The 15,301-nt window shown below is 35.3% G+C and overlaps 1 protein-coding gene across 8 annotated transcripts in view; it reads left to right on the top strand.

The window, feature by feature from the left end:
* The window catches only part of LOC145675464 (uncharacterized), a 209,781-nt gene that overhangs the window by 62,054 nt on the left and 132,426 nt on the right, over window positions 1–15,301 (top strand). For all 8 annotated transcript variants that reach the window (XM_081745895.1, XM_081745901.1, XM_081745899.1 and 5 more), the window contains 4 exons: window positions 1,536–1,604; window positions 2,898–3,043; window positions 9,343–9,506; window positions 13,587–13,681. In XM_081745895.1, coding sequence (XP_081602021.1) covers window positions 1,536–1,604; window positions 2,898–3,043; window positions 9,343–9,506; window positions 13,587–13,681 — 474 coding nt within the window. The remainder of the gene's footprint in view (window positions 1–1,535; window positions 1,605–2,897; window positions 3,044–9,342; window positions 9,507–13,586; window positions 13,682–15,301) is intronic.

The following is a 15,301-nucleotide window of genomic DNA, read 5'->3' as shown; positions in this document are numbered from 1 at the left end:
TTGAAACCACCTCCTCTTGTCTACTTTATTTTTCGGAGTCAGGCACATTTCACTCAGTTTAGTGCACGTACTGATCGTTCACCTAACATTATCACCTTACATTTTGAACTTAGTGTATCGAATGCGAGTCGAGTATGTTTTCTATTGTTGCTTACTGCTGTTTCATCCATTATATATAAAGGTAACCAAGAAAGTTCTGTCGCCTTTTGTGGAGGTCTGTGTTTAATTGGCCCCGACAGCGTGAGTGAATGCGAATGAAGATAAGGCAAAGGTCAGTTGTTGGTGTAACCAACATATTACCTGGTTGTGGCAGTTCAGTTACAACTTGAACTTGTGTAAAGACTGAGTAAACATGGGACCTCCACAGAGCGTCATAACGGCGTCTATGCAGTACGAGTTCAAACTGGGGTAAAACGACGCTGCAGCGGGGCGGAAGATATGTCAGGCCTTTGGGAGGGTGTCATGATTACGTTGACAGTGCAGCGATGGTTTAACAAGTTTAAGGACGGTGACGAAATACTCGAAGACGCACTACGTGGCGGAAGACCAACACATATAGGAAATGAAGATTTTCAGACAGCAATTGGGGCGAACAGTTGCCAGACATATGAGGAACTGAACTACAATTCAGTGTGAATGGATAAACCATTCGGAAGCACCTCCATCAACTTGGGAAGCACTACAAGTTAGGTCGATATTATCCCACATAATTTGACTCCGGATCAGAAGGCAACGCGAGAAGACACTTGTGTTTCTTTGCTGTCTCATCTGAGGAAGAAGCCATTTCTTTACAGGGTATTGACATGTGATGAGAAGTGGGTCCTCAATGAAGCTCCATGGCGCCGTCATCATTGGTTAGCATCCCATGAACCAGTTCCAAAACAGCCGAAAACAACACTGTACCAGAAGTTCGTCCTTGTGTTCGGTGGAATGTTTGCGGCATCATACATCAAGAACTACTGTACTACCAACTGGTCAGAGCATCAATGCAACTGTGTACTGTTAGCAGTTGAGCCGTGTTCAAGAAAAACTGAAAACTCTAGAGCTAGCACTTCTGAATCGCAAAGGGTCCTCCTATTACATGACAACGCTAAGCCCTAAGTGGCTAGGATGACCCGGGACACCATTCTGCACCTTGGATGGGAAACACTATTGCATCTGCCATGCTCCCCGGACATTGCACCGTCCGATTATCACGTGTTCTATTCCTTGGACAATCACCTTAGATCACGCCAGTTCATATCCCTAGTAGAGGTGCAAAATGCACTTGATTATTTCTTCGCTTCACGGTCTATCAAGTTTTACCGCGATGGAGTTCATGACCATCCGGAACGTTGACTGAAGGTCGTCGATGCTGATGGGGGACTATTTTTGATCTTCTAGGTACGTCTTAGGTGACATATCGATGTTCAAAGGTGGTGGGTGAAAAAGCGACAGACCTTTCTTGGTTACCTGTATATACAATTTACACAAATAACAATAATAAGGTGGCATTTGTTGTATAATTGTGTAGCCTTATTTTCTTCATTTTTTAGATGACGGAGATAGAATAAATTTCTTCCAATCTGAATGCGTGTTTCCTGGCATGATTGTTCTCAAACAAGGTATTTAATTATTTCTAGAACTTTAGGTGTTTATTTTAATAACTTATTTTAATTTGTGTTCAGAGAATTTAAATGTAGTTAAGTAAGAGTTAACTATGTTCAAACGTAGTAAAATTTGAACATATATTTTAAGGAAATTTTGGAAATAGAATTTATTATTTCTACTTCCAAAAACATGTTTAAGTTCGAACACACCATGAAACTTTATGCCCCTTCATGACTTAAGTGGCTAATGCTCGTGCTTTCTGTTGTTGTAGCCCCAGGTTCAGTTCCTGGTGCGTCATAAATCATTGGATAAGAACTCGAGTAGTGGTTTGAATCTTACTTTAAGCAATAGATTCCGTTTTATATAGCAAATGAGGGTATAGAGATGATGAATTCAAATTAACGGAAGTGATTGATGAACTCAAATCATCAAACACTTCCAATGCCTTTTAAATCCAAATTCAACCATGCAACTTGAGGGAAGAGAGAGAAATATAGAAATGATCGAAAATGACCGATATCAAAGAGCGCGTCAGTAATAGTAAAAAGTGAGTGACCAAGAAAACATTACTAATTTTTCGTATTTTAACACAGCGAAGCGAGTAATTGACGTTAGTTTTAACTAAAGTTCGGTTACGTTCTTTTTTAAAACTTTATAAATGTTTTAATAAACATTTTTCCTTTGTGATTTAATAATGCTATGCTCTTGTAAGTAGCAAGAATAGGTCCAGTTGGCCAGACCCATGATACAGGTCAGAGTTAGAAAACAACAAATAAGAATGCAATTTCTTCGACATGTGCGTTCATCTTTTATTGTGTGTCTGACGAAGAGGGTAGGAGCGAGTCTCCAAATTGTCCAATCATGTTAAACATTACCACATAATACAGGTTACTTGTTGAGCAATACTGATGTTCCAGTTTTCAAATACTATATTTATATGACGATGGAAAATTATAATACGTACATTTGTACTGAAACCAAATTTCAAGCTTATGAATCAAATTAAAATATACTTTCAGTTCAGTTGCTAAATACAGAACTTTTAATTAAGCCATTATCAACTTTTTCCAGCATGTAGACCTCAGTGTGACCAACTACTGGATCGGAAACCAGAAATCTGCCAAAAAAGTGTCATAGCATGTTTTGCCATCCTTGTATTGATTTGATTCATAGTATTGAAATTCGCGTGCATGAACAAATGTACATATCATGTTTTGCCATGAATTTACTGAAATATATCGTGGAATGCATGCGTATTGTCTATATGCATTTCATTGTATTCATGAGTTCTATTTAATCTGTTCCAGCAATCAAAATGAATACTTCTTTTCATGATGGGGAGTGGATGGAACCTTCGATGAAGTTGAGCTCACCTCTTGTACTTACTCAGTTACTTTGTAACAGCACACTATTGTCAGCATGGCTGAATAGACTCTTGAACTCAATATATGAGGTACATTTTTATGTGATTATTTTTTTACTTTTCCAGAAATGTTATGTAGGGTAGAATTACGGGTCCCTTGTATTATTCAGTCTTGTATACACACACATGATCAAAAAATAAATATAAATAGGTTAAAGATTAAATTGATAAATCCTTGCTAAATAATAATAATAAAAAATGAGTATTCAAGTACTTAACCCTGATTTCATCGCAGAAAAGCATAAACCGTATATTTCCAACAGTTCCTGCTAATGTCTTTTTAAAAGATTTTCTTTACTCATATGTTAATCTTCTTACTTCCTATGAAGACATCTTGCATTATTAGATGCAAAGCAAGATATAAAAAAAAAAAAAAAAAAAAAAAAAAAAAAAAAAAAAAGAACTTGTAAAACCTATTTCTTTTACCTCGGTGTTGTTTGTGAAGATTTTTTGGTAGCACACTGGAAACGACAAGACTTCTTTGTAGTAGACACTACGCCTTTGACGCAGACTCCTTATCTCTGATTAACTTCTGATGAGTCAATGGCACACTTACCAAATTAAGAGACTTGGATTTAACAACTAAATAAATTGAATATTTACAAGATTAAAAAAAAAAAAAAAAGAAAAAAGAAAAAGAAAAAGGAAAATCAGTGATGAGGAGAAGTACACATTTGTTTTTAAAGTCCTAAAGTAAAGGTAAAACTTAGGACTTTATTAAATTTCGATTCTAGTGTCGCATAAAAAAATGTATCTCCGCAGGAAACAGCAACGTAAAAGAAATCAGGTTTTAAATATTTTTTTTAAAATTAATTTTGTCCCACCTTACACCTAATAGTGCAAGAAGACTTCATAAAAAGCGACAAGAAATGATTTACATATGAGCAGGCGCGCACCCAAAAATTTAAGTTGGAGGTGGTTTAAAGTTCAGAGATTGAAGAGGGCACTTCCCTCCTCCACTTTCATGAATGCGCCACTGTGCAGACAAACCACAAGTATTATATTATAAAAAGGAGTTACAAAAATTTAGAGGGTTAGAACCTCGTAGACCTCCATCGGTGCACTCCTGCATGTAAAGACCAAACCCCTTTCAAAAAGGCAATAGCAAGAATTGTCGAAACAGTAAGGTTTGCTTTCACCGCAACGTATCAGGGTAGTTACTTAAATACGTACAGTTTTGATTATTTCAAAGATGTTTCAGTTTATAACGACCACTAAATGTGCATTACTATAAAAATCACCAGTTTGTAATTAGCTTAATGCTTGTTTTGCATATTTTATATATGTCGTTATAGCCCTCAGTCCGTATATTTACATAATCTAGGTTACTGTTTTATCAAAATCCATCTAAACACTTCATTTAGGTATTACCTTTTTTTTTATTGTAGTACGTAATAAATTAAACATTGACATTTTTAAATATTGTACATTTATATATCACAAGATGGATTCTCTATATATTATGTGTTTTACCGTTGCTGTGACAACTTACAAAACATGTCATACCACTATCACAACAGAACACCAATCATAATAACTGAAAAGAAATTACATATATTGCTCTTTAATATTTTCTTCTTCTTCCTTTTGAACAGCTTGTGCATATTTTAAAAGCACATTTTGCCCGTAAATACAAGTTATTATATAAAAATTACACAATACCATTACAAGTTTCTCTCCTTAAATAAATAAATAACCCTTTATTAACTTCATGTTGAATTGTACAGGTCAGATAAAACGTTTTTGATCATATTACTTTGTAGTTTGATGTAAAAAACGTAATTTTGCTTCTTTTTACACTATATGAATGTTGCTTAGTTATGTTTTCGAAACCTATCTTAGAAGGGCAATTCTAGCAAAACAAATGGACAGAATAAAGAGAAATATATAACACAGAACTCGATAACATTTTCACCTCCGGTGCTTGGGGTCCCTGGTTCGATCCCAGATCGCGCCGTGTGAACTTTGTGGTGGACAAACACCGTGCTCGTGAGTTTTCTCGGGGTTCTCCCGTTTCCTCACACTTTCTTCGTTCCACCATTTCATTCATTACTCATCATCACCGTCTCCTTTAGCCTAACCGGCATAACCGTGGGACGTAAAACTTAAAGATTTCATTTCATTTTTCGGTAGCATTTATGTGTTTGCAAAAAACTTAGTTACCTCTCAGACCACGTTTTTGCAGCAGTACGTACAATATTGTGACAATCTCATTATCAACTGGGCAGGGAGTTACTATGTGTTCACCTTGCATTACTTTTTTTCTTTACTTTTGCTACTAAAGGAATTCATTTCCTCAATTTTTTAGTTGTAGACCAGTACGCTTTACTGAAATATGTATTAATCAATGTTCAATTTAAATTTTCTGTAAAAGAGAGCAAATATGGTTACCTGTGTGCAGGGTTGGAAAAACCATGGTTTTTATTGAAAAACAAAAAGAAAAACGGTTTTTTTGTTTAAACCTGTTTTTATTTTTATTTTTTTGTTTAAACTTTTTTTTTTTTTTTTTTTTTTTTTTTTTGTTTAAATAATTTGCTCTATGCATTTGTATCACATATGAACAGAAATAAGTTTGTTTCAATTTGGTGTTATTATGCAACAACCGGGTTATGCTGGAATGGGTCACATAAGCTTAATGCGGAGTTCAAACCGTTTCTCGACTTACATCCGAAAAATATTGTCCTCCATTTGAACTTGAAACCGGGACTAATTGGCTACAAATGTGATACGTCTGCCGACTCACTCATGAAGGACTCCTGATACGTTATACTGATCTTTACATACTTTTAATATAATTGTCAAATTATCAAGAGTCATTTGAGAAGGACAAAAAGATAAACAGTTGCACAAGTGAAACCATTATACAGAATTACATATGGATAATTTTAAAATATTGCAGAGTACAGAAGGACTAATTAAGTCCAAGTAAGTTCACTACGACTTTTATTAGTCCAAGTTAAAAAAAAAAAAAAAAAAAAAAAAAAATACGACGACTTAATTTGCATATCAGTAAGAAAAGTGAATAAAGATAAGAATTATTTGAGTCCACTTTGGTTCTGACCCATTTATACATAAATAGATATCAAAGATACTTCTGATTTCAGTAAATGTCTCTCGTGGGGTTTGTATTCTCCCCCCCCCCCCAAAAAAAAATACGGTATTTCGATGTATTTTATCATTAGTAAACATTATTAAACGAAACAGTATTTGGAATTTTTCTTTGATTGCAATACCATAACAACAAACTTATAAAATCACAAAAGAAACATTCATAAACTTATAAAAAAAAGTTGCTTTTGTAGTATAATGTCTTTGAGTAACGAATGGGGAATTTAGGTCTGAATATAATATGAATAATATGTGGGAGTGACACGCGATAACCCACAAAAGTGTGTTCATCAAGATTTTAGGAACACTTATACTTTTACGAACATTTTTCGTTTTTTGGTTTAAACCAGTTTTTTTCTTTGTTTGTTTGTTTATCAGGCGTTGATCACTGTCCACTAACACGGCAACAGATTGCACTTCTTCTTCAGAAACGCTAGGACGACCTGCCCGATGCATGGCGGCCACAGTTTGCGACCTTCGTTGAAGGCTTTTACCCACCGTGCCATTGTTCTGTACGGCCATGTCGATTCTCCACACGCCTCTTGAAGCCATTGATGACACTGTCGTGCTGTACGACCTCTGGCACATTAAATCTTGATCCAAATCCGTTGTTCCTGTTTCGAAAACATAGTGACACCTTTACGTTAGACCGCTCGCTCACAAGTGATTGTGCTTCCCTCGCTTGTGCGCCTGCCGGTGACGTGGGACGGGCGATCCTATTTGCTCGGAGGTTAGGTAGGTATGTCAACAACGTGCGCTATCAGCGCCACTAGTACATTTCATTGCATAGTGTCTTCACAGCAGTTTGCCACTATTTCAGTTCCAACCCTCGTATATATATAATATTTTCAGTCCTATGACATCTATCGATTAGTGTTCGTTTTACTTTTGTGATTTTTTTTTTTTTTCATCAAAAGCTAGTAATATTCTAGGATTTATTTAAGCCAAGGCTCCCCATGTTTGAACGGCAATAGTACGAGTGGTTTCTGGGTTCCATCCCTGTGCTGGAAAACCTATAAAAGTCAGGGCATTTTATTTGAAATAGTAGACACCTTGTAAAATGTTATAGCACAACCTTTCTATTGTGTATTTTTACGAATAAAATCCTCTAAATATAAATTTATTTAAATTAGTCAATTATTACAAAATTGGTGGTTTCATTTGCAACCTGTATTGATACTACATCACATCACTATCAGTTGATACAAAGTATATTAAAGTATCGTGCAAGTAATCTATATTATTTAACAACTGCTATCAATAAGAATAGCTTCGCCGCACAATTTGCACTCATGTACCCACAAACACACAGAGGGTAACTTCTGCTAGGGATGTCTGCTGCGATTCGGGCTTGCCTCTAAGTTACTGAGTAACAACAGTTCTCTTATTGACCTGGGAAACCTGTAGAAGTCTGGGAATTCTGCTTACCGTAGGAAGTTACGGAAAACTGTTAAAGCCAGGGAATTAACTTACTGTAAAAAGATTTGGAAAAGTCAAGAAATTTCATGAGAAGTTAAAATGACCTGGAAAATTCAGGAAATTTTAATTACGAATTTCTTCTCAGAAATTATATCTGTTTGTGGCTTAATTGGCTATTTGGTAGGGGAAAATTTATCAAAGGAATTAGTTCGTTTTACAAACCTTCTCCACTTACACACATATACACTAAATATATATGTACATGCTTAGTAGATGAGTAACCCTTTGATCGGGAAAGGTATGGTTAGTTTTTTCAATATATACAGTGTGTCTGAAACAGAACTCCCTAGTTTTAATGTGTCCTAGAATCTGTACAAAGTGACATACACTATTCTAGTTTGTAGTGTTTGATTCATCAATTCTCCAAATTTGGCTCCCCTACAGTTGGCAGGTCTGCTTGACCTTGAGACAGCACAAGTGCTGTTTTTTTTTTTTTTTTTTTTTTTTCCTCTGTTTCCTCAGTTCAGTCCATGCAGGCAGGCGTGCAGTGCAGAGCAACTCAGCAACAATGTGTACTCCGCAACAGAAAGCGCAGTGTGTTATTTGGCTTATGAAAACTGAGACTTATGAAAACGTAATTTTAGACCTCAGTATGGTAGTGAACCACCTACAGCAAAAACCATCCCCGTCATTGGCTAAAGTCTTTCAAGGAAACCGGTAGTGTTTTAAAAGCAAAATCACTAGGTAAATCGAGAACTTCTGAAGATGTTGTTGAACAGATCCGTGTTTCTTGTATTCGGACCCCGAAGAAATCATTGGCCAGACGTAGTCTACAATTAGCAGTACCTAAAGGTACTGTGTATGATGTTGTGCGTAAAAGACTTAAGTTGCGCGCCTACAAATTGCAACTGTTACATGAAATTAAACCTATTGATAAAATCGAAATGTATGAGTTTGCTGTTGACTTTTTACACAGAATTGATGATGATGTCAATTTTTTGAAAAAGATTCTCTTTTCTGAGGCTACATTTCATGATCAGAGACATCAATCATTTACGGGAAAGAATCGTCGCGGCGGTTGGGACAGTTATACCTGAAATGTTGGTGAATACGTGGCGAGAAGTGGAATATCGTCTTGACATGTGCAGGGCCACAAATGGATCCCACGTTGAAGTCTACAAACATTAAACAAAACTTGAAGGAATTATCTTTCATGATATGTACTCATTGATGTGTTTTCATTCATTTCCCAATTAAATTTATACTTAAAACTAGGGAGTTCTTTTTTCAAACACCCTGTATATAGACGTGGAAATTTGTTAATCGAAACATGGAAAACCTTGAAAAGTCGAGAGAAATTTTAGTTTAACGTCCCACGTTTATGCCCTTTAGGCTAAGGGAGAGAAAAGTCAAAGAATTCGTGCTTGCCAAATAAATGAGAACCCTAGACTAGGTAGCTAATTATAGTTATGTAATGGCAACTATAGTTAAGAATTTAATATGGAAAATATTTAATAAAACTTAAGTATGCTTATATCGATTTCAATTGTTAAGATTTTAGCTTTATTTCATGCTCGTTTAAAATTTTGTCCGGTAGATATCTCCACACGTAGTTCCGTAGATACTAGTGGTATTCTTAAATAATACAGGAGATTGGTCGGAGGGCTTTATTTTTTATTTATTTATTTATTTATTTATTTTAATTTTTAGGTGAAATTATTATTTGGTATAAAGAGTTGGCTATGGAGTATTAAAATATGTTTTCAGCTGTTTTTTAAAAACATTTTCCTTTCTTTTTTCAGTTTGAAATCCTGTTGAATCCATTTTGTTTGTATCCTCTAAAAAAAGAAATCCGTCCTCTAACCCAGAAGTTGTATGATATGTTCAAAGATGCAAAAATGTTGACGCAGTCGGCTATTGTTATTTGTAGTTCACTTCAGCTCGAGGAAAGTAAATGTGATGGAAGGTATTGACATTAGATTATTGTATATTATAAACCATTTGCTCCAGTTAAATTCTCTAATGTAAAATTTGTAATCTATTTTTGTTTAGTAAATGTATCACCAACGATTTTATTAATTCGCATCATCAATTCTGTGTGTAGCAAGCAAATTTTTTAATTCATATGTAGTGTCCGCATTGAGACGTAAATAAAGGTAGTACTTCGGGTTTTGTGGAGCTCTGTAAGACGCTTTTATCTAGTATTATCAATGTCTGAGAGATAGTGCGTATTCCAGAAAAAGGTATTTCTAATAGGGGAAGCTAGTAAGTTCTTAATTCTTCCCATGATAGAGATGACTTGGGAATCTGCAATTTGATTCACGGACGCGTTCTTTACACATTCATTTCGTGTTTTGTTACATTCCTCACATCTGTGGACCAGTCTGTTAATACGATCTCCATAAAAGTATAAAGTTGAGAAGGCAAATCTTGTTTCCAACGCATTAATGACCTCTTTATCATCAGCAAAATGTCTACCTCACAAATGTTTCGTTTTATTTGGGAAGAGAAAGTAATCGGACGGAAAAAATAGGGAGAATATGGTGGGCGGGGCAACCATTTTAGCACTCAGAAAAGAGTGTTTTTGTTGTTCGGTGTGTCCGTGTTTTGTCCGCTGGTAACAACACACCTTTCGAAAGCAAACTTCGTGTCTTTGATGGCATCCCATAAGTCTTGCAGCAGATTCTTGCAATTGTAGCCCCTTTTGGTAAGTAAACAATCAAGGTCATACCTTTATGGTCCCAAAACACGGACAATGTAATCTTGTGGATATACACCAGCACCTATCCGTTTACAAAAGCATCCTTGTCCTTATGGTAAAGGTCTAAAATGCTTTGTGCACATTTCACATGTTGCTGGTTTTGATAAATATCAACAATAGATTAATTCACCTGCATGAATCCACTTTGACCATATGCAGAATGTCATGTAATGTGTTATAAACAACCCTCCTACTAATGTGAACCTCCCTAGCTAAGCAATTAATAGTCATACATCTATCTTCAAGCACTAACTGCTCAACTTTTTTAGCACAGCGCTTAGGTTGGTAACCGTCGAGGGACGATCCTGTAGATATGTGCGACCACATTTGAATTCTCTCTTCCAGCATTTCACTATCATAAGATAAGCATTCCTCACCGTACATATCTGCTGTCTCTTCACGTATCGTTTGTGCCGATTTTCCTTGAAGATGGAAGAGTCTAATCACAGAACCTAATCCATCATGCCAATTTTCTAGTTTAACAACAACTCAACAGGCCATACAAAAACAAAAATTAAAACACATACCAGAAGTACCAACCTATCATATTACAAATTTGTACGTTACTAGATAATTTCTATCATGGTGAGTGTAAAAATTTCCTAACTTTCCCTATTACTTCTGAAGCCAATAACCTGGAGACAAATAGTTGTAAAAATTCGGATTAAGATTATTTTATATATAAGATCATTGAAGTGTTATTTTCTGGCGAAGACAGTACGCCTTTTGTAAATTCCGTGATTGACATTTTCATAGGCCAAAAGTAAGACTTTTCAATCCTCTTTCTTTTCTACCCTGAAAAAGGTTTCCTATCATTCCGAAGGTTTCCTCTTCTGTCACTCTTGAAGTCTATGCTCTTTCAGTCGGACCACATAGTTTCTACCACAACTTCCTGTGCTGGGACAATTCAGAGTTCATATTCAGAACACTTATGACTGTTGTTTATCATTTATTAACGAATGAAGGAAAAAGCCTATTTTTAACACACCAACCCCTCTATAGTTGCGAATTCAATGATACACAAGAAGTTAAATAAATAAATAAGAAAGAAAAAAGCTGCTCTGGGTTTTGTCTGTTGCTTTCAAAATCCATGTACTCAAGATTCGTGAAACCGAGGAATGAGTTTATATTGATTGTACTTTGAACCAACTATTGAGAACATGGGAATTTCCTACAGGTTTTCTTTACGATATATATTTATTTTCTTCCCATACTAGTTCACTACTAAATCTTTGTATTAAAAAGTGAAAATGTTAATCAAGAAATTGTTACCATACTTCAAACACATACATATGTGAAATAAACACATACATACGTGAAATAATGTTATTTAGAGGTACTTGATTTAATTGGATGCTTATTCAGCATTCATTTAGAAAGTACTTACCCCTCCTCTCACCCCCTCCAAAAAAAAAAAAATTAACTAATTGTACCGCTTTTCTCCGACTAATTACGTTATTACTAAAGTGAAATAAAACATTGGTGAAATAAGTTTGATTTAGACGCAATCTGTCTTTAATTAGTAATAATTATTAATAATAATAAGATACCGGGTGATGCTCATGAAAAGGAGTATTTAGGTATAGAGTAAGTTTTATGGAGGGCTACTGGAAGTAAGAAATGTATTGATATTTGGAAGAAGATTATCAATAAGATATAGTTCTACTGATAGTACGTGTTAGTTTTGTGAAAGGATGTACGTTGAAGAGGGCACTATACTTTTGAGATAAGGCACTTTTACAATGGATTTTAGGTGTATTCTAGTTGTGTTGGTAACAACACAGAGTTTATGAATGTTTAATAGGAATCATCTGAAAATAAGTAAATAAACAAATAAATGTAAAAATTACTTTGAGCGTTTATGGGGACAGTGGAACCTCACACTTGTATATATAACTAATGTTATTGTCTTCCTAGTAACTGAACGAGAACTGTGATCGATTTAGAACACTATCGGCAGGTTCTGAGTTCAAATCACGTTCTCGGAAATCCTAACTTCAATTTAATTTTCTTTCTTGGTTTGTTTCCTTAATCCCATCAACGAAATATTGGGATGACAGATTTTAATTTGTTTCCTGGCCGACTTCTGTGCAAGTTCCTTCCTACATTTGATTGTGAATTGTTTTCAGCTGTATCTAGAACCTGATTAATAAATAATTAGTCTTGAATATAGATGGTCAGGGGAAGATAATACACAAAGTTACGAAAATAACGTGAAGTAGCATCACTAACTGTATGTCAACCGTATTTTAAGTAAACTCTATTGCTGATAAATGTCATATTATACACAATTCAGATAAGATCAGTTTTACGTTGTAAACTCATGTCCAAAATTATTGTCGCATGTCTATAAATATGTTGTTGTTGTAGGAATATAATTTGATAAGGAATGAGTTTACCTGGTATTTCTTATAATGTTAGTATGTGTATAATTGGCAAAAGACATGTATGTGGCAAATTTTATGTCACAAGAGCAGTAAATAAGAACAATACAAGGAAAGTAAAAGTATCTTGCGAAATCATTATCAAATTATATTCTTACAAGAAAACAGTTATACGACAATCATTTTAGACGTGAGTGTACCTTGCAGTTGTGTTCAGTAGTGGCAAAGAATACGTCCATCGTATTTTTTCTATGAAGCCTTTTTTGTTTTAAGTAGTGGGATGTAACCAGCAGTTATCTAGAACCTGTTACTATTATACTCACAGGAAGGATACAGATCTAAGAATAATGATAAACATTATTAATTATATGCCGAGTTCCACAAGAACGAAGAAACCATAATTCGTCCAGTTTAGCAAATTTTAAGACGTTTCCGAAGAAAATGGTAGAGAATGCTGAAACCATACGAGTAAATCACAAAATTTCAAAATGAAATGAATGAAATTTGTAGTTTTAAATCCCACGATTATGCACCGAGGCCAAGAGAGACGGTGACGATCATAATGAATGAAAATAGTGGAATCAAGAAAGTGGTAGGAAATGGGAGAACCCCGAGAAAACACACATACACAGATGTTTAGTATATCTCAAAGCCCACTTGGTGCGAGCTTCGATCGAATTATGACCCCACGCCCCAGAGGTAAGCGCTCCATCACTGAGCCACCACGACCCACGAAATTTCGAAGTACTAGGTAAGATGGTTCTTTTGAAAACGCATTACTAATTTGGATTGCTTTTGAGTGTGATTTTTTTGTTGTACTTCTACATCGTTAGTAATCATTATGCATTTTTTAAATTTATTTTATTTTATTTTATTTATTTATTTATTTATTTATTTTTAGATGTTACTATTTGAGATGCGTTATTATGAAAGTCTTGCCACGACTTAGTTGTTTCATGGAGTTTCTTTCAAGAGATGCTTATAAAGTACTTGGTGGTAAGTTACGTATTCAATGTTGTTAATGTAAGCCTGTTGAAGAGCTGTCTTATCAATAAACCAAAAAGGTACTCATAGGCTACTTATTCTAAAATGCAAAAATAAAGACATACGTCCACGTGGCAACCTCGTTATATATATTAAAAGATTCCCGGGTAGAAGTGTGTCCGGCGTATATATATGATCCTAAATAGAATCACAGTGTCCCTAGATTTAACCATTTAAATATGATAATGTGACAAGATGTTCATGCAACACTGGAATAGCGAAACTCGGCGGAATTTACAGGAAGGTACAGAATAAGAAACTGACGCGACGCACTACATGAACAATTGCCATCCCAAGATAGTCAGTTCCTACATTCTTTGAGAACTATTATCAGTGCGATAGACTGTAGTAGGAAGGCAATATAGTTGAGCTTGGAAAATGCGGATAAATTGAATTTCGAAAATTTTCGGCAAAAAAGTCCGTAAGTACTCATTTCTCTTGCTGCTTGCTATTTCAGTGATATTCAATTCTCTTTATTGTTGTTTTAACTGTCAACTCATGCAGGAGACTGTTGTCTTTTCGTTAAAATTACATTCTCCAGTCAGTGTTTACAGCGAGTGAGTGTTCACTGACTGGGGAATGTAGATCAAGCGAAAGGACAACGGTCTCCTGCATGAGTTGACAGCTAAAATAAACATAATCATGTTTCAATATCATTGATATAGCAAACAACAATGAGTACTTACGGACTTTTTGCCAAGTGTGCATTTTGACTTTTCTCGCCTTCTGCTGATAGCGGCATTCTTCACCAGTGCTGCTGTTGGTGTGATAAGACAGTGAGTCACAACTAGAGGAAAGAAAGGAGCTTGAGAGCCTTAACTGGATTAGCCATTCATCCTACTTTATTTTACGTCACAACAACGAATTTCCAGTTGAATTTGTGAACAAAACACTTCCTAGAGTATGACGTCATTCCTTAATACTTTGACCCCCTTCTGCTCAAAAACACAAAACGCGCTTTGTTGTGTGTTATGGTACGCTAAAGGAGTAACTATTCCCAAAATTTCAGATTTTTCTATCCAGGCCCATTGGAGATATTGGACAGTGAAATATACCAAATTAGCATAATTCCCCAATTTTACGATATTTTTTCAGGTCTTTGGGAGCAGTTACAGGTCTGCAAATTTTTTAGTATAAACGTATGACCAAGGAGTATATGCACACACAAATTCAGACCTCTACGTGAGTTGCTTCCTCTTCACAAACATGTCTTTAATGTCCAAAAATGTTGCTACTGTAGTTCTCGATTTCACCCCTTTCAAGTAGTTTTAGGCAAAAATGTTAAGAGGACAGTTTTAGCTCTCCACAAGTTGGACACGCCCAGCAATTTTCAATTTGCTAGGATAAATACCTGCCAAGATATTCAAAACAATGTAAACGCCTGAAATCGAGAAAATGCAAAATGGCGGCAGAAGCTGCGTTCCTACGAAATGTTTTAAAAAATAATTAATTGTGGTTTTGAAGTACCCTGATATAGTATAAACATTCATGAAAAAATTTAGATTTTTTGAAAAGATCGAGCGTAATTTTTTTCCCTCGATCACTTGGCATGGATTGACCCTGTAACGAACG

This window comes from Thermobia domestica, chromosome 18, assembly GCF_964235325.1.
Source record: "Thermobia domestica chromosome 18, izTheDome1.hap1.1, whole genome shotgun sequence".
NCBI lineage: Eukaryota > Metazoa > Arthropoda > Insecta > Zygentoma > Lepismatidae > Thermobia > Thermobia domestica.
Note: the sequence above shows the minus strand (reverse complement) of the source record. Positions and strands in the feature narration are given on the sequence as shown.